Source organism: Lucilia cuprina, chromosome 6 (assembly GCF_022045245.1).
Source record: "Lucilia cuprina isolate Lc7/37 chromosome 6, ASM2204524v1, whole genome shotgun sequence".
Classification (NCBI taxonomy): Eukaryota; Metazoa; Arthropoda; class Insecta; order Diptera; family Calliphoridae; genus Lucilia; species Lucilia cuprina.
In genome coordinates, this window is record NC_060954.1 from 45,515,548 (window position 1) to 45,542,371 (window position 26,824).

At 31.9% G+C, this 26,824-nt stretch overlaps 3 protein-coding genes across 3 annotated transcripts in view; all 3 read right to left on the bottom strand.

The window, feature by feature from the left end:
• LOC111687933 (extracellular matrix-binding protein ebh-like) overlaps positions 1-6,385 on the bottom strand; it is a 45,265-nt gene extending 38,880 nt beyond the window's left edge. Inside the window, exons 1-2 of the mRNA XM_046954121.1 lie at positions 5,965-6,385; positions 1,849-5,888 (exon numbers count right to left, since the gene is read on the bottom strand). Of these exons, the coding sequence (XP_046810077.1) occupies positions 1,849-5,888; positions 5,965-6,196 (4,272 nt within the window). The 5' untranslated portion in view covers positions 6,197-6,385. The remainder of the gene's footprint in view (positions 1-1,848; positions 5,889-5,964) is intronic.
• A 2,430-nt stretch (positions 6,386-8,815) lies between these two features.
• Positions 8,816-9,371, bottom strand: LOC111687931 (lipopolysaccharide-induced tumor necrosis factor-alpha factor homolog). Its single transcript, XM_046955719.1, has 2 exons — positions 9,019-9,371; positions 8,816-8,943 (listed from the first exon to the last, which is right to left on the bottom strand). The coding sequence occupies exons 1-2, from the start codon at positions 9,354-9,356 to the stop codon at positions 8,850-8,852; spliced, it is 432 nt and encodes a 143-aa protein (XP_046811675.1). The 5' UTR covers positions 9,357-9,371; the 3' UTR covers positions 8,816-8,849.
• A 5,521-nt stretch (positions 9,372-14,892) lies between these two features.
• On the bottom strand, positions 14,893-15,667 carry LOC111687932 (lipopolysaccharide-induced tumor necrosis factor-alpha factor homolog). Its single transcript, XM_023450419.2, has 2 exons — positions 15,222-15,667; positions 14,893-15,162 (listed from the first exon to the last, which is right to left on the bottom strand). The coding sequence occupies exons 1-2, from the start codon at positions 15,554-15,556 to the stop codon at positions 15,066-15,068; spliced, it is 432 nt and encodes a 143-aa protein (XP_023306187.2). The 5' UTR covers positions 15,557-15,667; the 3' UTR covers positions 14,893-15,065.
• Between the last annotated feature and the right edge of the window lie 11,157 nt (positions 15,668-26,824).

The following is a 26,824-nucleotide window of genomic DNA, read 5'->3' on the forward strand; positions in this document are numbered from 1 at the left end:
TGAAAAACTGTATGAGCTTGCGCAATGCAGATGGTCGACTGAAGCTACCTCTAGACAGGCAAGGATCATATGGCCATCTTACAACCCACAAAGATCCCATGCCCTTTTCTTTATTCCGAAAGCTAATCTACGGAACTTAATGGCAGTGGTAACTGGCCATTGGCCTTTCGGTATCTATGCAAGAAGATTGAACTTACCCAGTAACGACTTCTGCAGAAGCTGTCAGGATGAAGAGGAAGAAGAGAGTATAACTCACTTCCTCTGTCATTGCCCCAGCCTAGCTGAGCACAGAATGAGCCTGCTAGGTAGCTATTTTCAGCATGACTTAACGGATCTATCGGAGGTTGATATCCGGAAGATAGACTCCTACATTCGTGAGACAAACTGGCTTGGTATAGGAAACCAGAGTGATTAGGTCGAAGTGTCCCGATACATTTAAGCAATTTATGGATGAAAATCTAATTTTCTGAAAGAAGCTTTATATGGGGGCTAGGGGCAAATATGGACGAAGCCTGATAATGTTTTATGAATTTTAGCGAAAACTGTATGAAAAGAAGTCCCTATCAATGTGGAAGTGGAAGACAGATAATAAAAGAGGGAAAGCAAATGCAAACTTATGACAAAGTTTCTATAAATACTCGAAGACTGGTATGGTAAACTCAAAGATCTAATTAACAATATAGTGAGTGAATAGTGAGTTAATTAATTGCTGCTCATAGCAAGCAAGCATGAGTACTGAGTACAAAGGGGTTATAATGATTTAGTGGACTGTATCCCTTTATACTTGGGAATATAATAACGTTCTTCCAGTGCTCTTGAAGGTTACTGTTAACAGAAAGGAATAAAGAAGTAAATGAAGGGAAATTGGAAATTCTAAAACTGAATTTATCTCTTTTTATTACTTAACATAGTCTAGAGATTTTTTACCAAGATTAAACCTAAAGCTTCTTCCAAACATAAGTTCGAATTTTCGAAAATATTCATTGCAAATTTTGGATTAGGCCCGAATTAGGCCAGAACACATAAAAGGGGATTTTTTTGGTAGTTTTTCGTTCTACAAAAGGTTCTTTTTGAATTTTCTATAATATTGAACCTAGAAACATGAAATTTAGCATGTAGGGTCTTGACTGGATAAGAGCCTATAAAGGGGACTTTTTTGGTAGCTTTTCGTTCTACAAAATGTACTTTTTGAACTTTCTACAATAATGAACCTAGAAACATGAAATTTAGCATGTAGGACCTTGACTAGGTTAAAATCTATAAAAAGGGACTTTTTGGTACTATTTCGTTTTAAAAAAGGTACTTTTTGAATTTTCTGTAATATTGAAACTAGAAACATGAAATTAAGTATGTAGGGCATTGACTGGGTAAGAACCTATAAAGGGGGACTTTTTTGGTACTTTTTCGTTCTATAAAATGTACTTTTTCTATAATATTGAACCTAGAAACATGAAATTTAGCATGTAGGACCTTGAGTAGGTAAGAACCTATGAAAAGAGACTTTTTGGTACTTTTTCGTCCTACAAAAGGTACTTTTTATATTTTTTATAATATTGAAATGTATCATGTAGGGCCTTCACTAAGTAAGAACATGCAAAAAGGGACTTTTTGGTACTTTTTCGTTCTACAAAAGGTACTTTTTGAAATTTCTATAATATTGAACCTAGAAATATGAAGTTTAGCATGTAGAGCTAAATTGTAATAAAATTCGTAATGACTGTTTTTTAACACATCATGGTGAATGGTATATAAGATTCGACACAACCAAATATAGAACTCTAACTTGTTTTTTTTAGTATACGTTCGATTTTAATTAAAAAATAGTTTTTACCAAAATTCTCAACTTACCAAACCAACATTTGAATAATTTAACGAAGACTCCGACATACTATCATTCGCCATCGAATGACGCTGAGCTCTTTCACAATCGTATTGTTTGAAAAAATTAACAATTTCATTGCCAATCGAAATACGTCTTTTACTTTTCGATGGTGAGGCCTGTGTAAGAGGCTGTTTAGCAGCTGAAGCTGTATTATAACTAGGAGGATTTGAGTTAGTTTTACGATGGTTGCTATGCCTTGAAGTCATACTACTAGTTATCTCATCATCAGCACTCTGAGCAAATTCAGTAGAAGTAATTTGCGAAGCTGTTTCAATGGCCTGTTGGAATTGGGTTTCATTTAAAAGGGCTTCTTTGCTAAGGTTATCTTGGAAATCACCACGTGAACGATTAATGTGGAATTTAATAAATTGTTTGGAATCGATTTTAGTTCGAGAAGTTGTTGGTATATTTTCATTGTCGTGTGAAGCAGATTCATAAGTATTTTGTAAGTCTTCTGCTATGCTGGAGCTTATAGTGGGATCTTCGAGTTTTTTACTTTTTGTTATGGACTTAGATCTGGAAGTTTCTTTTTCACTTTGTGTGCCACTATAGGATTCTGCTAAGCTTTCATATGTTTTATTGTTGTTGTGTTTATTTTCTGAAGATTTATGTCTGTGTTTGGAATCATTATCCCGACTACTTATGCTGTTGAAAGTTGTATAATTTGATTTTTCTTTAGCTTTTTCTTTCTCTAAAGTTTTGTTATGTGTTAAACTAAAAGATTTAAAAGTTGTTTGTTTTGAACTCGACTGCAAGGTATCATTGGATTCCATAACTCTCTGAGAGTTGTTATTCTGCTTCTGTGATAATTCCTTTTTATCATTTGTTTGTGATGATGAACCATTATCAGAGTCTGAGGTTTTAATTTCTTGACTATTCGTTTCATTTAAAGAACTTCTATATTGTTTTTGATATTTTTCAAATAATTTGTATTTTTCATCAGAAAATTTCGTTATTTCCGTGTGGCTGGAAGATCGTTTTGTTGGATTTCTTGTTTCTTGACTTTGTGTCTCAATTTCACTAGGAATTTGGGAAGAATCTATATCATCTCTAGTGGTTTCTTTTACATGTTTTGTCTTTAAAGTTTCCATTACAATTTCTTTTGGTTTTTGTCTCTCAAAGCTACTTCTGTGGGATCTTTCTTTTTCTTTGCGCTTTTCTTTCGATTCCATAATAGTTTGCTTTAGGGTCTGCTTAAGTTTTTCTATTTCATTCAAACGTTTTTCATAAGATTGTGCTGCCATTGAGCCCGAACCTAGCTCTTCTTCAACTTCTATTTCTGTTTGTGATGCTTTACCTTCTTCATCTTCTGTAGTTTGTTCGGAATTTGTTAAAGATTTTAAATTCAGATTTAAATTCAATTCTGTTAAAGTTTGTTCAGATCCATTCTGTGCTTCTTTCTGAGGTGTTAAAAGCGGTTTAACTTTTTCTGCCATTTCGAATAGTTGACGTTTTCTCTGCTTTAAATTTTCATTACTTTTCTCTAAAGTTTCTTTAAGTTTTTCACTTTCTCGCGATGATTGCAATTTTGTGGTGGATTTTTCAAAATCTGAGGAATACATTTTATCTGTATCGCTTGATTTTTTCGATGAATGAGGACTTAATATCTGTTGTGACTTATCGAGGGTACATTTCAATTGCTCATTAACTTGTATGACCTGCGAAAGACTGCGATTGAAATCCTCTAATAATTGATTAAAGTCCATTTCTTGGTCTTCATTTTGCGCCTCCTTTAAACTGTTCTTTCGTTGAATTTTCAATTTATCCACCTTATCCAAGGAAAGAGGACTTACTGGTCGTGGTTTAACAAATTCAAAATCTTTTTCTTTTGTCACTGATTTCTTTTCTGGACTACTAAAGATTTGTGATGATATAGAGGTCAGCTCATCTTCTGATTGTGTTGGCTGTTGTTTATTGGCGTGTTTGTTCCAAGTTCTTCTAGATTCGGTTCTTAAGGAGGAGACCTCTGTTAAAGTATTTGAAATGGGCAATTGTAGCGAAATGGATGATAAATTTGAATTAATTTCTGAATTTAAACTTTCCATAGATTTATAATTTGAGGGCATTTTAAATTGCTGTGAATTTTGTTTGGAATCTTCTGCATCAGTATCTAAACTTTTTAAGGTTGGCTTAAATGCTGGAATATCTAAAGTTTTTCCATAGGATTTTGTTTTACTAGAGGGTTTAATACCTTGTAAATCTATAGATTGTATGGATTTTTGCAAATATTTGAATTGTGTTAATGGTTTTGCTGCATCCTCTTCAGAAGAATCTGGGCTTTCAGTGTTGCTTCCCTCTTTGCCACATTCTTTTGTTTGTATAGCTTGTGGCGAAGGTTTTAATTGTTTAAGTTTGCTTTCCTTTATAACATTTAATTCCTTTAGACTTTTTTCTATAATACTTTCCTGAGCCTCCTTAAGTTCCTCTTGTTCTTTTCTTTTACGTTTTTTACTTTCTTTTTCTTCTCTTAATTCTAAAGATTTTCGCTTTTTCTCTTTTATTTTACTATTCAAACCAGTTGTAGAAGTTTCTTGATTTTGTTTGCCATTATCTCCCGTTCTGTTAGCGACAATAGGTTGGGCTATTGCCTCCAATTTCCTACGAACAGCCATAATAAAGTTATAAGGATAAACTTGTGCTGCAGACGGTCTCAGCCAGTAAGGCAGTTCATGTGGTTTAGCAGGCTCATTGTGTTTACTATCGGTTACTTTGATGGTTTCTTCTGTTTTGTTGGTTTTTAAAGTTTTACGTGGTACTTCTAAATCGGAAATTTCTTCATCTTTTGCTACATCCTTTGACAGATTCTCAACTTGTTTATCTTTTTCTGCTTCCACATCTTTACTTTGTATAGAATTGTTACTTTTTGTTTTATTATCCTTGGGATTGTTCAACTGTTTGGTGAGCATTTCTATATTGTGATTTTCTTTATCGAAATTAAAATTCTTATGGCTGTTGAAAGAGAAATCTTTTTCGTTTTCAGCTTTTCTAAGAAGACCTATACGTTTGTGATTCTCAAGTAAAGGAAATGCCGTGGGCTTTAAGATATTATTCAAACTTTGCGATGACCTTTGGGAACATTCTGTTTCCTTATTAGAACGCTCTGTTTTGCTTTTCTTTTCCGTTAAGTTATTCTCTAGATTAAGTCCCTTTAACTCATTCTCCTCATCCTTGGCAGCTTTTGTTGGAGCAATTTCCTCTTTTAAAGGAGTTTTTGTTTGAGCTTTAATCTCTAAAGGTTTTTTACTGAAATTTTGTATCATAATTTTCTCTTTCTTTTGTATATTTTTCGACACCAGTTTACGTGTATTTTTCTTAAGCTCTTCCAGTCTTTTCTTAATTTCTTCCTTTTCTATTTTAGATTTAATGGCGGGATCATTTATCAAACTCACTTTGCGTTGCTTTTTTTGCATTTCCATATAGCGACGTGCTTCCTCTGGATTATAGCCGATTTTCTTATTTACTGGTGTTTCCTTGGCACTTAAAGGCAATTGCAAAGATTTAGATCTGGGTTTGCTAGCAACAACGGCAGTACTAGTTCTAGCTGTATCTCTACGTGCCACACGACTACTTTTAATATCATCTGTTGCAACATTATTAGTATTTAGTTGTATTTCAGTTTTACTTCGACGAAATGGAGAAATTTTTTCCTCTTCCTGCTGTTCAGAGTCTTTATCATCCTCCTCTTCTTTTTCACTTGATTTTCTTAGATCTTGTGACTTTTTAGGAGAATTTTGTGCTGAAGAAACACTTCTCTTTTGTGGTGATTTAATTTTATTTAACATTTCCTGTATTTCCATTATTTCTTGATCACGTTCCTGTTTTTTCTTAGCAAAATCTTCTAATAATTGTGAAGAACGCGAAGATTCCATAACATTTAATTCTAAATTTAAATCACCCTCCTTTGGCTCCCTAACAGATTTACAATCTTTTGTCAACAACTTTTCCGTATTATATCTTTGGGAGTCACTTCTTCCATACGATATTCTGGCTATATGAGTTTTAACAGCTAAAGGAATTACAGAAATTAAATAAAATCATCTTATTTTTTTTCTTTCTTTTGTTTGATTATTTCTTCTTCTTACCTGGTTTTAGCGGTTTTCCTGAAACCTTTTTCATGTTTGAACTAAACTTGTTTGGTGGTTGTTGTACAAGCGCTGTTGTTGTTACATTCCTAAACTCTTGTTGAGCACAATCTATTAATGCTGTTGTTGTTGTATTAGCTGTTTGCATTGCCGTAGTTGTTGTTTCAGTATTTTTCTTATAGTTGTTTGGCGTCTCTTTCAAATTTTCAATACAATTTTCATTTTTATTCATAACTTTTTCTTCTTTTTTTATCACAATTTATATTTTATTTCAATTATTTTATGTTTTTCTTAGAAAAATTATTAAAATTTTATTAAATATTAGTTTTAAATAAACTGCAATTTGTATTTTTAAGTTCCAATAGAATATAACAGCAGTAAACAAATTTCGAAACGTCAACAATGCAGATATCCGCGTCGCTTCGGCCTTTTAAGAATAGCCGTCAAAATGTTCAATGCCAACGCAAAAAGTTCAACGCCGCCGACGAAGTAAATTGATTTAACGCATTAAAATCATTTTTAGCATAATTTTCTCAACACTTTAACAAATTTTTGTTTTATATTTTAAAATACCGACGCTTTAAAGAAGATTATTTGAGGAAGTTGTAGCGAATAAAGCAGAAGATGGAAGTAGTTGCCAAACAGAGTGGTAACAAAAGTAAAGTAGTTGATGATGTATAAATATATTTTAAAATAATCGAAGAATAGACTTTTTTGTTCAAAAGGTAGATAAATTGACGGGGAAAAATTCGAAAAATTTTACTTATAATGTTCAAAATACGTAAAAAGTAGGAAAAGTCAACTTTTCATAAAAAGCAAAAGTTGATAGGCCAAAAAATTAAAAAAATCCATTTTTAAAGAATACAAAGAATTAACATTTTGTTTCAACTATATAAACCTAATACTGAGAAGGGGTCAAATTATAAATTGCAGGGTCTTTACCTGTTTAAAAAACCACATTTTTTTCAAAATTTCAGGGTCTTTATCTGTTTAAAAAACCACATTTTTTTCAAAATTTCCGAAAAATGTTTAAACGACAAATTATGTTTTCAAAATATCTTTTCATCTTGAAATTAGCTTTAATAAGCAAGAGAATTTTATTAGCTATTCCAATGGCAAGTTTTACGCCAAAAAATCATATTTGAACCACTAAGTTTCAAACTTGATTAAATTAAATTATCTTATTACTTTATCCATCCCTGTAATGTAAACATTTTATCAAAATGTATATTTTTTGGTTTAATTTTATATAACTACCCAATAAAATGAATAAAAAAAATTTTGTTATTATATATCCCTACATATATCGCCACCACTGTCATCACTGCCATCACTACATAAAAATAATTACTTCTAAATAATACAACTCTGTTGTCAACAAATACAACATTGCCTATTTTAGTTTCTGTGCGCGCCTTTTCCGTTTTCTATGTCGTTCTTGTGAAAATTTCAATAAAATTGTTAAATTTCCGGTTTGTAATAGAATATTCGTGATTCTAAAGAATTAAATATATTGTATGAGATGTACCTCGTATTAGTATTGTGAAATAATAGTGAAAATTGATGAAATATAAGAAAATTTTAATTTACGTAAAGAAGCAAAAGCTTTCGGTAGCATTACCAGTGGAGCACCAATCTTAACAGACAACAAGCCAAGTAAGTCAAATATGTATTACATTATGAAATATAATACATAGTTAACTACTTTTCCAACAACACACAGAAGCATGGTGGGAAATAAAAACATTATATTAAACTGTCTATATTTATGGAATGTTCTGATTTACAATGTAAGGAGTATTTGAGTTTATATTTCCAAGACTTATAAGTCGATGCTGAACTGGTTGATACTTTTTCATTAATCATTGTTGTGCTTAATTTGGATTCTCCGGCGTTTTATTGTTTCTCTCTATTTGCTTTTCTATAAGCGTTGAGTTTCTTTTTTAATTATTTTGTTTATTTGTTCTTTTACTAAAGAGCTGTACTATAACTGAAGCAGAACTGAACTAGAACTGAACTAGAACTGAACTAGAACTAGAACTGAACTAGAACTGAACTAGAACTGAACTAGAAGTGAACTAGAACTGAACTAGAACTGAACTAGTACTGAACTAGAACTGAACTAGAACTGAACTAGAACTGAACTAGAACTGAACTAGAACTGAACTAGAACTGAACTAGAACTGAACTAGAACTGAACTAGAATTGAACTAGAACTGAACTACAAATGAACTAGAACTGAACTGGAACTGAACTAGAATTGAACTAGAACTGAACTACAAATGAACTAGAACTGAACTGGAACTGAACTAGAACTGAACTAGAACTGAACTAGAACTGAACTAGAACTGAACTAGAACTGAACTAGAACTGAAATAGAACTGAACTAGAACTGAACTAAAACTGAACTAGAACTGAACTAGAACTGAACTAGAACTGAACTAGAATTGAACTAGAATTGAACTAGAACTGAACTAGAACTGAACTAGAACTGAACTAGAACTGAACTAGAACTGAACTAGAAATGAACTAGAACTAAACTAGAACTGAATATATTTCAACCTAACCTAAGCAGTCATTAGGTTAAGCAGTTGACTGGTCCATCAGTTTGTCTAGAAGACATTTTTTGTTCTTTAAATGTAACTTTTAGTTTCACATAATGGGCCTTTTTTAGGAAAGTAATTGAAATATTTTCTTATCCTCCGGCATAAATATGAGAATGTTGAACTTTGATTTAAATTTCGTGAATATCAGTTAATAATTGACTCAAGCCCCTTTTTATTAAAAAAAATCAATCAATGTTAATAATATTTAAAAAAATTTATTAGTTATTCAAAAGTTGTATATCATGGGATAATCCATTTTCCAAATTCGATATATAAAATTTAAGACGAATAATTACCAATGAACGCTTGGCAATTGGGACAAGTATGCTGGACACTGCGGCAAGAATTAGTAAAATAAGGCAAGCAACAGCAACTGAAGTCGTAAAATAGGACAAAAACAGAAATCCGAATATGAATTTGAAAATTAAATAATTTTTTGTAAACCTACCAAAACGAAAATAGCAAGATTCCAAGAATGTGGGTACCGATAGAAGGACTATGTTCTACAAGAGTTTTAATGTTAGAGCGACAAAAGGGACAGATCATACTCGTAGACTTTGGACCAACTGGTTGATAACTTATGATTGTTTGTTCCATTAATATAGTTTGAGCTGGAGTTACTGAAGGCGCCGAAGCCATCGAATAGTTATTGCACTCTGAGGTCTCCTTATAAATTCGCATTTTGGCTATTTCTTGTTGTTCAATATTTTGCCCTTCAAAAGGAGCACTTGCCATCGGTTGTAAATAATTACGGTAAATTAATGGTCCATTTTGAACTGTATTCATTTTTATGTGTTGCTGTTCAATATCTTGTAGATTATTGTCTACAGCCTGGTAAGGTTTTTGAAGATACATTTCGTAAGGAAATTTAAGCTGTTAAACTTTTAGTCAAGACAAACAAATGTTTACTAAAAGAAAACCATAAAATTTAGAAAAAAGTAACTTGCAGTTTTCAGAAAAAAAACATAAAGTGTTGACAACCTTTTTAGTAATAATAAGGAAAACGCTTAATTTATATGGATGCATTGACGTTGACAAAGTTTTTGATATTAAGATAAAACAACAACAATATGTAAATATAATAAATAAGAAATTATAGTCGGGGTCTAGGTTTATATGATGCCCTATAATTATAGAATTAGTGAGGGTCATAAAGTATAGTATAGAACATGCTTTTTCAGCTTTTTCACGAGATAAGAGCATATTAAACATAGTTATGGACTTAAAAGCCCTATTCGGCGGGACCAATTGAATGGAAGCTAAGTGAAATAATGGACCGATATAAACCATTTTCAATAGGCTTTATCTACTATACTATAGAAGTTCAAATTTCATTGAATTATCACCAAAAATGTCACCTGCAGTTTGATTACAAGGTATACAAGCCCTATTCGGGGGTTCAGTTGTATGGGGGCTAGGTGTAATAATGAACCGATCTTAACCAATTTTAATAGGCTTCGTCCCTGGGACAATAGAAGATCATGTACCAAATTGAATTATCTTCAAAATTGCGACCTGTAATTTGATTACAAGATTAACAAGGACGGACAGACGGACGAACATAGCTAAATCGACTCAGAATGATATACTTCAAGGTGGGTATAGGAAGAATATTATTGTGCGTTACATACATCAGCACAAACCCAGTATATCCTCCCCACTAAAGTGGTGTAGGCTATAAACATTGTTGCTGGCGCGGATGCAAGGGGTGGGAAAAAGGGAAATTTCCCCCCAAAAACCAAAAATTTTTCATACAAAATATAAAAATAAGAAAAAAAAAGCTTAAACGCTTGAGCTGGATTCTCGCCTGCATTATTGCAACTAACACAATATCAACAGCTAAATACAATTAGCATCACTGTTGATAGGAAATGTTGGTTTTGCATTAGATTAAGTTTTTTTTTTAATTTGGTACAATTGTTTTTAAATCGAAAACCCATATCAACAAGTAAAATCTTGAGTATTCGTCAAATTCTTTTGTAGATGTTGTCTAACTTTTTACAAGATAATACTTCTACTGCAAACTTTATGTTGGAGGTGTTGAGAAAATTAACAGGGGATACAATAGAATCCATTGTATAGTCTTTGTTTTTGACGTAACATACTGCAAACGGAAAACATATTTGAAATAGGAATTCTTCCCAAATACTTACTAAATCACGGGCTTCCATAATTTGTTTTAGTCCACAAATTATCTTGAGGAATGTTTTAATCATATGCTCAAGGTCTCAAGGTGTGAAAAACTTTCTTGACAATCTTTCAAAGAGTCTTCAGTTAAGTCTAATAAACTTGTGAATAACAGCTTTATTCATAGGTTACGTTATGTTTAGGTTAACAAGGATTATGCACCATAAAATCGAGTGCTAATCCACTCGAAGATCGTAAGGTCAATTGTGATTGACTTTATAGAAACGCAACAAAAAAAAAAAAAAAAAACATCCTAAAAAGCGAATAAGTAGTAGAATTTACTCCATTGAAGTACTGAAAAACCCTTAAGATGATAGGATTTTAACTCAGGTCTGTCATAGGAGGGATGTACTTTTTATTTGAATCCAAATTCATTACATCTCAAGTCATTCTCAGGAAGTAATTTTTATTTTTTTTTTTTTGGAAGTTATTAAGAAGTGAAATAAGAATTTTAAACAAAATTGTATTCTTTTCGCTTCTTTGAAAGACAATAAACATCACTTCCACAGAAGTGGTGATGAATGTTATTCTTTTCGTGTTATTTTGTCTGGGAAGAATAGATCCAAAGATAGAAAAACAAAACTAGACAAAATCTAGAAAGAGTATAGTTAAAAAGGATAAATGGATGGTAACGGTTGATTCCCAAGGGGTTTCAACCCAAAAGATTTACCGAGCCGAGTCTCTAAAGAAAGAAATGTGAATTGTGAGAGAATCTCCTTAGAAAAAACAAGTCGAAGAAATGACTTATTTGCCTTATAAACTGTTAGGGTCAAGTTTCGCAATATCTGCCAGTTCGTTAAGAAACCAATTTTTCAGGCATTTTAGGCTTGTCAATCCTTTCAGAACTCCTTTCAGAATCCTTAGAATGCAGTCTATACAGTCATAAAGTATCTTGGTTGCCCTTACATCAATTGTTGGCCATATTCTAGGACATGGAGTCTCTAGAATATTTACGTTTAATAGTGACAGATGTATGGTTTTACCATCCTTTCACTGTCATCTTTATTAAAGTTCAAATCTAATTAATGCCCAAAGAGTAGCTTGGTTATAGACATTTTTTTGTCTTAACAGATTATAGAACGATATCATTCCGTATTATTTTTGGTATCCATCTTGAAATCGTCGGTAAAAACTGCACATCCATCAAATAGTCTATCGTATAAGAGGTCTAAAGTTGTAATATCATTACCTGTAATTCCTTCCTTTATTGTGATCAAGTATAACAACGGGACCACTACGACCCAAGTGAGTCGGTCTCAACAACCATGATTGTCGCGTAAATTTTTGACTAACGAAGGCTCATAAAGTCTGAGAAAAACTGCTCAACTTTCAAGGCCACCAGCAAATCAAACCAAATTCTCGTAGCCTGTTTTGCAAAGATGTGTATTCCAGAGAGAGAGAGAGAGCGAAACTTCTCAAACACTTCTTTCTAAATGGCATCAGTTGCATTCGCGGCTCCCATAATAGACTTTTTTGTTTCAACCGATCATAAAACGATAAAATTCCGTATCAGTTTCCGTATCCATCTTGGAACCTTCGGTAAAAACTGCACACCCATCAATTAGCCTATAAGATACACGTGAATTGATACAAGTCAATCGTACTCCTTCAGAGTTCTAAAGTCGTTATTATCTGAAATTTCTACAGCGGATTTACCATGTTCATGTCGGGCCTAGATCTAATGATATCGTTTTAGTTTCGGTATTCACCTTGGAACTTGTCGTTACAAATAGTCGAGTCAGTCGTAACTATTTCAAAATTTCATCAAAGGTTTAAAGTGGTAATATCATTATCTGTAATTCCTCCATAGGATTTATTATGATCAAGTAAACCTATATCGTTCTGAATGTTTGTGTGATTGTCACGAAGTTTTTGACTTTCGAAAACTTATAAAAACACTGCTTAACTTTCCATGCCGTTAACAAATTAAACCAAATTCGCATACCCTGTTCTACAGAGATGTGTATTCCAAAGAGAGAGAGCGTTTTACGTCAATGAGAAGAAATAGAAAGTTCTAGACTATAAGATGGGTGAAACAAAAATTTCCAAACACTTCTTTCTAAATAGCATCAGCTGCATTCGGTGCACGTTCCTTTTATTGGACTGGCCAGATTTCAGTAACTCTTCATGGTGCCAATCTCTCTATTCTTTTATATGCTTTCAATTTTGCTATGTCTTGGTGCAAAAGATTCGATAGCTAATGTAGTTTAAAGTCAATGTATAATACATATTATTGCGTTTAGTTTTGGGACATTATTTAACGATATACACAAATGCCTTTTTATCTTGAACTTAAAGCAGAATAACAAAATTTAACAAATTTTGCTTATGTTAAAAAAAATAAATACATTTAGTAGAAATACATATGTAGTTATGCATGTGTTTCTAAAATATTTTTTGAAAAATGATAAGAGTTATAAACATTTGTGTATATGGACGGTTTATATGCAAAATTTCCAGGGAAGCAGCAAAAAATACTTATTCGTCAGCACGACACAAACATAAATACTTTGTAGTATTAATTTCTAATTTTAGTTATGTTTGCAGCAATTATGCTACATACCTATTAGGCTGGTTCAAAAAATTACTGTCTATGTTTCTTTTGATATAAATTTCACTGTATGTATGTCTAAGCATACTGAATTACAATTAGGGCGATATCAGGAGATAGAACTAAATCTAAGACCGTATTGGATTGTAAAAAAGCTTTAACAGAATACTCTTCAAGAGGTAAGGTTCACATCATATGGGTACCAGCCCACTCGGGAGTAGCCAGTAACAAATGAGCGAATGTAATAGCTTTAAAGGGAAGAAAGCAGTTATCCTGACAAACGCAAAACCATTTGACGCAACAAAAGCTCAACTAAAAAAATGGGTGACAGAATCCCATAAGACCTCTTGAAATAATGAAACAGTCCTCAAAACGAGCAAGTCTAAAGTTAGTATGATGGTACGTATTCTGAGTGGACACACGGGATTACAAGCACATTTATTCAAAATTGGACGGGCGCATTCAGAGGACAGTGAAACTCTGGAGCACTTTCTTTGTCACTGTCAGGCATTCGTCGAAGTTAGATCCAAGTATCTTGGAAGTGATATTAGGAATTACGTTCAGAAAATTGTGTTTCTGAACACTGAAAAGTAATTTATTCACGGAACTTTTTTTTTTCATAATAATCAGCGCACAACAGGCCCGATTGTGGCCTAGGTGTATTTCTTCGGATTTGATGTAGTATACATCCTCCTATCAACCTAACCTATTAAAAGACATTTTCATGTACCAAATTCTTCTTATTATATATAAGTCCTAGAATCGGTCCACTTTCATGTCAATAAATCCTTTTAAAATCAAGATATTAAGTACTAATTTAACAAAATGATTTGTCATAATTCGGTCCATAATTGACCCTAGACCCAGGATCAAGAAATAAAAGATCATCTTTCGAAATAGGCTTTCAATAAGATACTCAATAAGATACCTTTTTATGTACCAAAATCTTCCAATCAAATTCCATAATGATCGGTCCATAATTCACTCTAGTCTCCATATAAACCCTCCTACAGAAAATTACAAATTTAATAAAAATGAATTAGACTCTTTCGAAATCCGAAAAATTCGGTCTATAGTTAACCCAAGTCCATATAAAAATTAACTTTATTTTCATATGAACAGACTTTAAATTACATATTAATATAGATTCGTATATAACGGAGGCCCTTCTACTAATATGCATAAAATATATTTCACAAATGATGAAATTCTATCGAAATCTGAAGAATTTGGTCCATAAATGACCCTAGACCCAGAATCAAGTCATTAAAGATCATCTTTCGAAATAGGTTTTAAATAACACATTAACAGACCTTTTCATGTACCAAAATCTTCAAATCAAATTCCATAATGATCGGTCCATAATTCACTCTAGTCCCCATATAAACCCTCCTACAGAAAATGACTAATCTATCTATAGATCTATAGTTAACCCAATAGATCTATAGTTAACCCAAGTCCGTATTAAAATTAACTTTATTTTCATATGAACAGACTTTAAATTACATATTAATATAGATTCGTGTATAACGGGGAACCCCCTAATATTATGAACAAAATATATGTATTTCACAAATGATGAAATTCTTTATAAGAAATATAAAATTTTTTATTCACTTTACAATTGTATTGTAAACAGAATATGGAAGTGTTTTTTTATATATAAAAATTATAAATCGTATTGGAATATATGTATGTATAAATGGGTGTATGTATATATGTATATATATTCTGTAATATTTTAATATATTTTCTGTTTATGAGGCATAAGTTCCAATGTATGTTCCGCACATGGGACAGAAATGATTTGCATTGCGGCAAGAATCCATGCAGTATGGTATACAACAGCAGCAGCTAAAAGTACAGTTATTTTTTTTAAAATCAAATTATGCTGTAATTTAGCAAAAACTTACATAGTCCAGGAAAGCAATAGACATGCAAAATGGGTTTTAGTTGTAGAACGATGACGTACAGCTGTTTCAATGCGACAACGACAATTGGGACAAGTCATTTGCATAGATACTGGTCCGACAGGTTGGGGACATATTGGTTGATTTGACATTGGCATTATTTGAACCGTAGTTGCTGAACCAGCACCAGCTGTAGGAGCACTAGTCGACGGCTGAGTAAAATTATTATTATAGATTTGTGGTGGCCCATTATTGATTTGTTCCATGTCTAAATGCTGTTGTTGCTGAACGTCTTGCAGTTTATTGTCAACAGGTCTGTAGGGATTTTTAGTATCCATTAATGAGAAACGATATGTGTGCGTGTGTGTATCTTGTTATTCTTAGTTTTTGTATACAACTGTATAGCTGTAGTAACCCCGAAACTTTTGATGAATACAAACATCGGCAACTGACTGAAAACATATTGTAGAGAAATTTTAAAATTAAGCAGGGAATTTTTTTAAAGTGTTGTATACACTTCGTTTTTAATTTACATGCTATTTTTTTAAAGTTGTGTTAATATATAGTTAAGATATTGTTAAATTTCTTTGAACTGTAATTCAAGTAAAAATCTTGAATTCAGAGTTTTGATTCTTACAAAACTGATTTATATTGAATTTTATTACTATAATGATATTTTTCAAGTAATTTTCTGAGAGAAACCTTAAAAATGGGGGCTTGAGTCTTATATAAATCTTAGATTAGGTTAATAGGATAATGTAAACTCCATTAGATCGGAAGAAATATAACTAGACTTTTCCTTCACATGGAAAATGTTGGTGGGAAAAATCTTATTTAGGACAGAGTTTCACTGTCCTCTCCACAGGTTCTACATTCGTCTGAATTCGCGCGTCCAATTTTGCATAAATGTGCTCGTAATCCTGTGTGACCACTCAGAATACGTACCATCATACTAACTTTAGACTTGCTCATTTTGAGGTGATTTTTCGTCTTGCTTTCATCAGGGCCACCCCAGAGGATCTTCGTGGTTCTACCCACTGTTTCATTATACCAAGAGGCGATTCTCTCACCCATATTTTTAGTTCAGCTTTTGTTGCGTCGAATGGTTTTGCGTTTGTCAGGATAACTGCCGCGAGCTTTCTTCCCTTTAAAGCTATTACATTCGCTCATTCGTTACTGGCTACTCCCGAATGGGCTGGTACCCATATGATTTGAACCTTACCTCTGGAGGGACCTATTAACTGAAATAACATTGCGACCATGATTTTCTAGTTTTAACGAAAGTTTGATCATGATAAAGTATAAATAACGGTATAAATAACGAATCTTATATACCTCCCATCGAAGCATTTGCTTTATAAGAACATGATCTTTTTTGATTAATTGGGTCATTTGGATCATACGAATTGTAAAGACAGATTTCATTTAAAAAACAAACTTTTATCTCAATAATCCAAGTTTTGGAACAATTTATTAATTGTAAGAGGGATCACTATGAGTGATCGGGTCAATTAAAGACCAAGCCTTAAATAATTTGCTATTGAGATATGTAGCCTATAAAAATTTGTCTGTAATAATTTTTAAACTCACTTTCTGAATAGGGCCATGTTACAGAGGAGGAGAGGGCCAGGGTCAATTATAGACCGATCTTTATAAATTTTTGCAATACGATTGTGATTCCTGTAAAAATTACTCATAGAGAATGTCATGATCTTATATAAGGATATAGGGTCAACTATGGACCGATCTCTATACAATTTTGCTAAGATCGGGTCTAAATGAAGCCATTGACCGATGCTACTCATATTAGTGAACCTCTGAACTCTTGCTCTTTTTGTTCCGACTCTGTAAAATTTATTATAGAGAACTTCATAGTAAGTAATATAAGTTAAAAAAATTTCAGCAGGTGATCTTATATAAGGATATAGGGCCAACTATGGACGGATCTCTATAAAATTTTGCTGAGATGGGGTCTAAATGAAGCCATTGACCGAAGCTGCTCATATTAGCGGAACTCAGTCCTCTTGCTCTTTTCGTTCGGACTCTATACTGTTTTAAACAGATATACAGACAGAGAGCTAGATCGACTTAGAATAGAATAAGTCGGTTCCAGATTATTATTAGGGGAAAATAGACGAATTTGTCGATGTGTTACTAACGGATAGTTATAAGAATAAAGTTTTCAGAGTTTCACATTCATCTCCTCAAGTTCAAGCTCTAGTCCGTTCGTTAAATTTTATATATGTAGATGTATCCAAACTTCTGGGAGCCCTTTCAGAATATGTATTATCGTACTAACCTCAGACTTGTTTATTTTGAGGCGAATTTCTATTCTCCTAATCTCGTAGGGATTCGAAGGATCTTTATAGTTCTTCCCACTGTTTCATTACTGCAAGTGGTCGTATGCGATTCTATTGTCCCTAATTATAATTCAGTTATCGGTGCGTCGAACCATTTTGCATTAATGAATTTAATTTTAAGTACAATCAATCTTATTTTTCTATTCTTCTCGAAAAGACGGGTACTTAAACATTGCATCAGTTATGATAGAACGTATGGTTAAGATTTTATATGTAACCTTATCCCACAATATCGCCCTAATTGACTTCTGGTTGTCGGTAAATAAATGAAACTGTATTGGTTCCACTTTGAGTGTTTTAACGATCATAAATTCCAGATCTATTTTATTTTCCACTTTATAGTCATCCATATAGCAACATATTCCTATGTTTACTTGCTCTAATGTTTCGTTTAACCATGGTATCATATCGGACAACATCCCAGTAAAAACTTTCATTACCAAGTAAGAAGTTAAAATGCTAAAATTTACTTAAAAAATAGCATTTAAGTCTTTATTTTGACTTAACCACAAACGATTAGAAGTAATTAGAAAAGTAGTCATTTATAAATCACATGAATAAACGTATATAGCATATGTATCTTCAGTAGCAAGATGACTAATTAGAAAGTATTTATATAACACATCATTAGTAAGGACTTATTAGACTACTTCTATGTAATTTTATTCAAAATCTATTGCGAGAAATCATATCTGAATCCTAGAGTATAAAAAACGCTAATATAGCATCATTTTTAACTGTATATTTTTGTGTATATGTTAACTGATTAACGATCCAGCGATTCTTTACGTTTTTAGTAAAACACAACAGAGTCTCCGGGAAAAAATCTAATTCAAAGCCTCCTGACTGATAAGCTACAGAATGACTTCGTTAATTGTTGTATATTCTGTATTAGAAGTTTGAAGTGATTACTACAACTTGATTTCTTATATTTTATTATCATGAAATATTATTTTAGAACCCCTGCGGAGTATGCCAGTATTTACTTCATTAGCTATGTTCTACATGTACACTAGAGATGAGCGATCCAATGTTTTCTAAAGAATATCGTTCAAAGTGAACGTAATTTGTAAATCAATGGTCAATTTTTAAAGATCCTCCAATTTCCGGGATTTACCTAAAAATCATGATATAAATATATTACTAAACAATCAGAACGGAAAGGACAACAGCATCACTTTTGCACGAAATACAATATTGTGAAGAATATAACAATTTGAAAAAAAGACTGTTTTTTAAGTCACTAGTGAATGAATCAACATAAATCGCATTCGTGAAAATATCGCTCATCTCTAATGTACATTAGTTTTGTATTTCCAGCCATTCAAACGTGCTGATATTAACAAATTTCGATTGTTTGCATGTGATAAGTTACCGAGTTGTATATATATTTACTATAAAACTGTCATAACTCAAATTTCGGATATTATGAATTGTAGCGTCATAATTAAATCTCTAGATTTTACGAATATTTTCTCATTACAAATGTAATTCAAATGAGAAACATATTAAATTTTTCTATTACAAACTAGTGGTTGACCTTAAATGGGGACTGTGGCAAATTGAGAAACGATCAGGGAAAAAATATGATTTATATAAAAGAACATTTTCAGACTCGTTATCGGGTCTGTATATCTAATTTCAACAAACTTACAGTTCGACAGATATGGTCTAGTCTACACCATTATCAATAAGGATAATTACAAATGGAATGACAAACATCTCACGCCCTCGTAGACAACTTAACTATCTTGGTGTGATTGTAATCCGGTAAAAAACTGGTGGTTTCAAATGTATCCTCGGCCTTTCTTTGAAATGAAATAAGGGTGGAATAAAAGAAAGGTTAGACTGCAGGGTTCGGACTTTGTCTTGTGTCGGTTATTGAAGAAATCCCCTTGGAAAGCACGTGCTGATGTTTGTGAATAAGATCGGTACTGTTGCTGAAGAAGAAAAGAGAAACCCCGCAGAAGTATAGTTGTGGGGCTAAGACCCTACGGCAGAGTTTTGTACTTTGTTTTGTCTCGATTATTAGAGAGACCCTTTGGTAGTGGCTATATTTAAACCCAAACTGATTTAAAGATTAATACACGATCAACTCTTTGGATAAGATCGGTACTGTTGCCGAAGAAGATAACGGAAATTTAGCTATCTTCTACGGCATAGCGATGTAATAGGGTTCTATAAATCGACTTTCGAATAATCGACTTTTTGTAGAAAAAAGTCGAAAAGTCTAAGTCGACTATTTTGTTCCAAAAAAGTCGATAACTCGAATATCGTCTGTAAAAAAGTCGACTTTGGAAATAAAAGTCGAAAAAAGCCAAAAATAGTCGGAGAAAGTCGAAAAAAGGGAAACAGTCGAAAAGTCGGAAAAAGTCGAAAGTAGTCAAAAAGTCAGAAAAAGTCGAAAATAGACGAAAAGTCAGCAAAAGTCGAAAATATTGAAAAAAGTCAAATAAAGTCGGAAAAAGTCAAAAATAGTCAAACAGTCGAAAATTGTTGAAAATCGACAAAAAGTCGAAAATCGTCGACAAGTCTAAAATGGTCGTAAAGTCGAAAAATCGAAAAGTCAGAAAAAGTCGAAAATAGTCGAAAAGTTGGCAAAAGTCAAAAAGTCGAAAATATTGAAAAAAGTCAAATAAATTCGGAAAAAGTCAAACAGTCGAAAAGTGTTGAAAATCGAAAAAAGTCGAAAATCGTCGACTAAAAGAAAGTCGAAAAAAATCAAAAAAGTGGAAAAATCGGAAAAAGTCGAAAAGTCGAAAAAAGTGGAAAAGTTGAAAAGTCAACTATTTACAAAATACTAAAAGTCGACTTTTAAGTGACTGAAAAATGTCGAAAAAAATCGACTTTACATAAAATGCATGAAGTCGAAAAGGCGACTTTTAACTAAATGTAAAAAGTCGAATTTTCGTTGCAACCATAGAACTCTACGAAGAATTGTGCTTGGTTGAATGGTGGTGGATCAACGGTACACCTTTGAATTTCTCTACCGTGTCAGAGTATGTTCAGAGTGTACTCTATTCAAACTCCACAGTATGTTCTCTGTGAGTAATATCATGTCTTTGGTCCATTTGATAGATAAGTATTTCGGTCTATCGATTTGTGTTTAGAGTTCATATAGCTCGTGTACTTATGCATGGTCTATTTCATGGTCTTTTCGGATCTTACAAACATCAGCTGAAATGCATAATACACTATCCACTACACTTAAAAAAATCCATGTCTAATATATACGAAAAATGTCGTACATTGTACGAATCGTTCGTTGTTTCGCACCACGAAATTCTTTCTTAATATATACGAAATTGTTCGAAATATTTTAGTATAATATAAAATATTCTTAAAAAAAATTAATTTACATTAATTGAAAAAAGGAAATTTTGAATAAATATGATAAAATTTACGAAATATTAATTTATTCAAACATTGTTGTTTATTTTAAAATAAATTTTCTAATTTTAGTTCAAAATTATTCTCCACACGAATTTTATTTTTTTTTTGTGAAAATAATTCGAGAATAATATTATACTTTTTCCTAACTTTTATAAAAATGTTATATTTTTATTTAATCATAATATAATTAATATCATTATGTTTAATTTCGCCAAAATTTAAGATAACAAGTAAGAGTGCTATATTCGGCTGTGCCGAATCTTATATACCCTTCACCATAGTGTATTTTAAACATAATTGATCTCACAGTCTTGTTAAATTTGAGTCGATTTAAGCCGAATGTTTCGGCGGCGGCTCAAGCAACTAAATATAGTTCGGCGGCGGCTAAGCTCCGACTAGAAGCCGGTCGACTTCGACCTTTGATCATCCGTTTTTTTGTCACGAATGATATCGCCACATTTTAATCAATATTTTGGAAAACAAGGTTCCGAATGGGATGATTCTTTTTGCAAATGGAACAGAACGACAAAATTGTTTTCCAAGTACTGCTAATTTTACAAAATATTTACCATTCTGAAGGCGTGCGAATGTCACATGCAATCGTATGGAATTGCACATATGTTATAGTGAATGTACTATAAAACTTTAAGCAAAATGTTTTTTTAATAGCTTCAAGGATTCCTTATACTCCGATATATCCTTTCAATTAACTAACTATACAACTTTAAATATTTTAAACGTTATCTGAAACTATAAGTTGTTCACTTTATTATAAATGTGTACATACATTACGGTTGTATGGGGGCTAGGAGAAATAAAGGACCAGTTTCGACCATTTTCAAAAGCGTTCGACTTGAACCAAGAAAAGAGTATGTGCCAAATTTCATCAAATTAGCGAAATGTAGCGAAATGTAGCGAAATGTAGCGTACGCACAAGGTTTACATTAATACACAGACAGACAGACGGACATAGCTAAATCAATTTAGAAAGTGAGTGAGCCAATTGGTATACTTTAAGGTCTAGGACCAATATTTTTGGGTGTTACAAACATCAGCACAAACGCATAATACCCTCCCCACTATAGTAGTGAAGGGTATAACAATAGCTTGTACAAGTAGTAAATAAAATTTTTAAAGCTAAATGTCATCATCACTTTCAACAATTTCTATGTGATCTTTTAATATATAATTCTCAACATCTTTTAATTCCGTACTAGATTTTCTTTTATTGTATCCCTCATTGATGTCAAAAATGGATCTGATGTCAATATTAAGTGAGACATTAAATCTTTGTTTGTGTTTTCCCTTGAAGTTTTTATTGTATGGTACAATCTATATTTTTTTAATGTTTTTATGGCTAGCTTCTAAGGCTTCCTCTGGCAAACATCCTGAAATAAAAAAACAAGTATGAATTTATAGTCGGACATTGCCGACCATATGACACCATACACCAGCCAGTATGTTAAAATTGTGGATTATTTTTAAAAAATAAATCATTAAATTAGTTTTATTGTGGAATATTTTTACTTATTGTTGACAAAAAAAGATTTTCTACAATAGGGCTTATAGGGGAGAAGGGGTAAATATGGCCTATCCTTATAAATTTCGGTAGATGAATTTACGTCTACTTCAAAGTCATTTATGTAGATTTTAATCGTTTTATTAGTAATTATAAGTTAATTTTGACCTTTAAGTCATTTTCTGAACAGAAGTTTGTATGGGGGCTAGGGTCAAATGAGACCCGATCACTATAAAAATTTGTATTGTCATTTATTGTTCTATAAAACTAATTTTTGCTGTTTTTTGTTGACATTATAAAACATTTAACGTAATTATGAGCCTAAAGGCCCTATTCGGGGGATTCGGTTGTATGGGACTAGGAGAAATAATAGACCGATTTCAACCATTTTCAATAGCGTTCGTCCTTGAACTATCAAATTATCTTGAAAAATGCGACCTTTAGAGTGCTCACAAGGTTTACATGGACACACAGACAGACGGACGGACATCGACTAAACGGACTAAATCGACTCAGAAAATGATTCTGAGGCGATTGGTATACTTTAAGGTGGGTCTAGGACCAATATTTCTGGGTGTTACGAACTTCAGCACAAACGCATAATACCCTCCCCACTGTAGTGGTGTAGGTTATAATTATTTATAAAGTCTGAATGTATAAATCTATTATTTGAATTCCTAAAGGTAAATCGACATATTCTATTTTCTAGAAGGTATAGTGCAATTGACAAATTTGAAAGATAAAATAACAAAACTGTCGGTAGTTTGTAAATGGCTCTGGCCATTTTTTAAAATTTTTACATTTTTAGAATTGTAAATTTAAATTCTCAAAATGTTATCTTGGAAAACAAAATAGCATCATCTAGATCATACTGCAGACCTCTTAAGTTTATATTAACAAAAGAAAATCGTAATTTGCTTTAAAGCTAATAATAGACCAAGTTAAAACACGGTTCGGAAATACCAACGATGGGAATACTGCTCGTCGTTTTTTTAACGTTGGAGTAACGTCCAAAATAGCTGGACTAAATGAGAACATAGTTACAAATTTCTGAATCATTTTAAGAGTTCTGTATAGTGATTTGCCAACAATATTGTCACTTTAAAGGAGTTATTAGTAATAACAAGAAATATGTACCTAATCCCTATGGTTGTATTATATGCTAAGTACTGTCTACAAAATTTTAGTGCACGGACATGAAAAAAAATATTGGTCCTAGACCCACCTTAAAGTATACCAATCGTCTCAGAATCATAATTTGATAGTTCAAGGACGAACGCTATTGGAAATGGTTAAAATCGGTCTATTATTTCTCCTAGTCCCATACAACCGAATCCCCCGAATCGGGCCTTTAGGCTCATAATTACGTTAAATGTTTTATAATGTCAACAAAAATCAGCAAAAATTAGTTTTATAGAACAATAAATGACAATACAAATTTTTATAGTGATCGGGCCTCATTTGACCCTAGCCCCCATACAAACTTCTGTTCAGTAAATGACTTGAAGGTCAAAATTAACTTATAATTACTAATAAAACGATTAAAATCTACATAAATGACTTTGAAGTAGACGTAAATTCATCTACCAAAATTTATAAGGATAGGTCCATATTTACCCCTTCTCCCCTATAAGCCCTATTGTAGAAAATCTTTTTTTGTCAACAATAAGTAAAAATATTCCACAATAAAACTAATTTAATGATTTATTTTTTAAAAATAATACAGATAGATAGATAGATAGATAGATAGATAGATAGATAGATAGATAGATAGATAGATAGATAGATAGATAGATAGATAGATAGATAGATAGATAGATAGATAGATGACCATAGACCCGTTCTAGCGTAACATACCAGAGTCTCTGGTGGGAATCGAACCCACAACCCCCAGACTGGTAGGTTAACACACTACCATCTAGCCTACCACCGCACCCTGTTACTTAGTTATTATTACTTAATTTTCAATTGAAGTATTCATCATATTCGTCACTGCCGATAATAGCACACCAACTTGTTTTTTTTTTCCTTCATTCACTAAATGAGCAATACAAACAATTACGAGAAGTAAACAACCAAAATGATCCGTATTTATATAATAATGATCACACACTTCATACATACTAGCGTCAGCGGGGCTATACAATCTGTAAGTATATGGTCAATGGACTAAATAGCTGACTGACTTACCGAATGACCGAATACAATCTATGGTAGTATGTGAAATAAAATAAAACTAAGCTTTTAATCACAAATAATAGCAACTCCTCGTTTAAGAAGCAAAAAGAGAAAGAAATAAAACATTAACTGAAAGTTTTTTATGTTTATAACGTCTGACCAATTGACCAAATTACAAAGCTAGTCCTTAATACAAACATATATACAAAAAACATCTATGTCTACGAATTTAATAGTTTCAATTTTATTTGTGTTGTACAATTATTATTATTTTTGCGATAAAGAAATGTTAGTCGTAGTAAATTTTTTGGAGATTTTTAAATATCGAATTTAAAATTTAGTGTCAAAATGTGCTTAAAGTATTGTCTTTTAGCAATAGGCTTTATAAAAGATCAGAAGAAATATCTTGATATTTATTGAAGACTTTAAAAGAAGCAAATAGTGTTTTACAAGTTTTGATATTTTGCTTTTTGTTTAGTTAATATGTTTTTTAATGGCATTATGATAAAAAGTGAATATTTAATTTCTAGCCTAAACAATCTTTATTGATTGTACTTTCTCATTTTTGCCACAGAAATATTTAAAATAATTTTAAAATTACACATTTTTATTTGCCCAAACATGTTGAGAGCTTTAAGGCGCAATTTAAAAAATAAAATTGTTTATGGTTACAAGCAATAAAAGATTAACTCGAAAATCATACTATGAAAAGTGGGATAATTAACTACTATGATTTATGACATTTTTTAGCATGAATGTAAGTAAGTTATTATAAGTTTATTTAAGGTTATTTAAAGTACATTACACCACTTTACACTGAAAATAATCCATGCTCAACTTTACGAAAAAAATTTCGTAACTTCTATTTTCGTAATATTTACAAAAATTACGTATGTAATACGAAATATTATTTAATAAAACCCGTTTCTATTTTTACGAAAGTACGAAAACCTTTCGTAATATTTTTATACCCTTCACCTTCGTGAGAAGGGTATATATAAGTTTGTCATTCCGTTTGTAATTTTTATAATATAATTTTCCGACCCTATAAAGTATATATATTCTGGATCCTTATAGATAGCGGAGTCGATTAGGCCATGTCCGTCTGTCTGTCTGACTGTCTGTTGAAATCAGTTTTTATAGGACCCCAGATATCGGCGAAATCCGAATCTTCAATAATTCTATTAGACATGCTTTCGAGAAGATCGCTATTTAAAATCAGCAAAATCGGTCGGTAAATAACGGAGATATGAACAAAAATCCGAGGCAACCTCTGAAAATTTCATCAAAAAATTGTTATAAAAGCAACAACAACAACACTGAATATAGAAAAAGATTTACATGTGTGTGTGTAGATGTATTTGGTTTTATTCAAGGCGAATTCATATAAGGTGGTGTTAATCAATCAGCTGATAATTTTTTTCTTAATTCGCCTGGTTTTCCTAGCTGTCAAAGTTTGTTATTGCTTACATTTTTAAATTTAAAAATTTCCGTTAAACAGAGAAAAACTTCGTTAATATTTTGAATAATTTATGTAAGAAATCTGAAAATACCAAACATCTCGTAAACAAATATCATTTTATTTAAATAATGGCATAATAGGTATGTATACAAATATGTTATTTAAGAGAAATATTTTTTCTATTAAATGTTAACATATTACAAAATATTGTTTTATATTTTAAAAAATCTCTTCCGGAACACTTAAAATTAAGAAACGCATACGAAGTATTTACCCGGCTGGCGGCAACTGACTTCTACGTTATGGCTTAATTTTGAAATCTATTAAATGTTAACAAATTAAACAATATTGTTTTATATATACAATATGTTGATAAAAAGATTAACTGAAAAAAGTCTGTTCCGGAACGCTTTATATAACAAAACCCATATGAGGTATTTACCCGTCCGGCGGCTGCACCATTATGGCCAAATATTGAAAATTACTCCGCCGGAGTAGAATTATACATTCGCAACAAATATTCATTCCTTCGTAATATAATATTTTGATGAATATGTACTTTTTTTGTTTATTTTTCACAAAAAAATAAGTTTTACTTAACTTAAGGCACTTACTTAAATTTTGCAAATTAAGCTGCCGGAATAGAATTTTTCGATGGAAACAAACATTATTCAATTCAGAATATATTTTCCTC

Coding starts and splice junctions, on each gene's coding strand:
- LOC111687931 (XM_046955719.1), bottom strand. CDS start 9,356: ATGAATACAGTTCAAAATGGACCATTAATTTACCGTAATTATTTACAA. Junction 8,944..9,018: donor ATCTTGCTATTTTCGTTTTG/GTAGGTTTACAA, acceptor TTACGACTTCAG/TTGCTGTTGCTTGCCTTATT.
- LOC111687932 (XM_023450419.2), bottom strand. CDS start 15,556: ATGGATACTAAAAATCCCTACAGACCTGTTGACAATAAACTGCAAGAC. Junction 15,163..15,221: donor CTATTGCTTTCCTGGACTAT/GTAAGTTTTTGC, acceptor CTGTACTTTTAG/CTGCTGCTGTTGTATACCAT.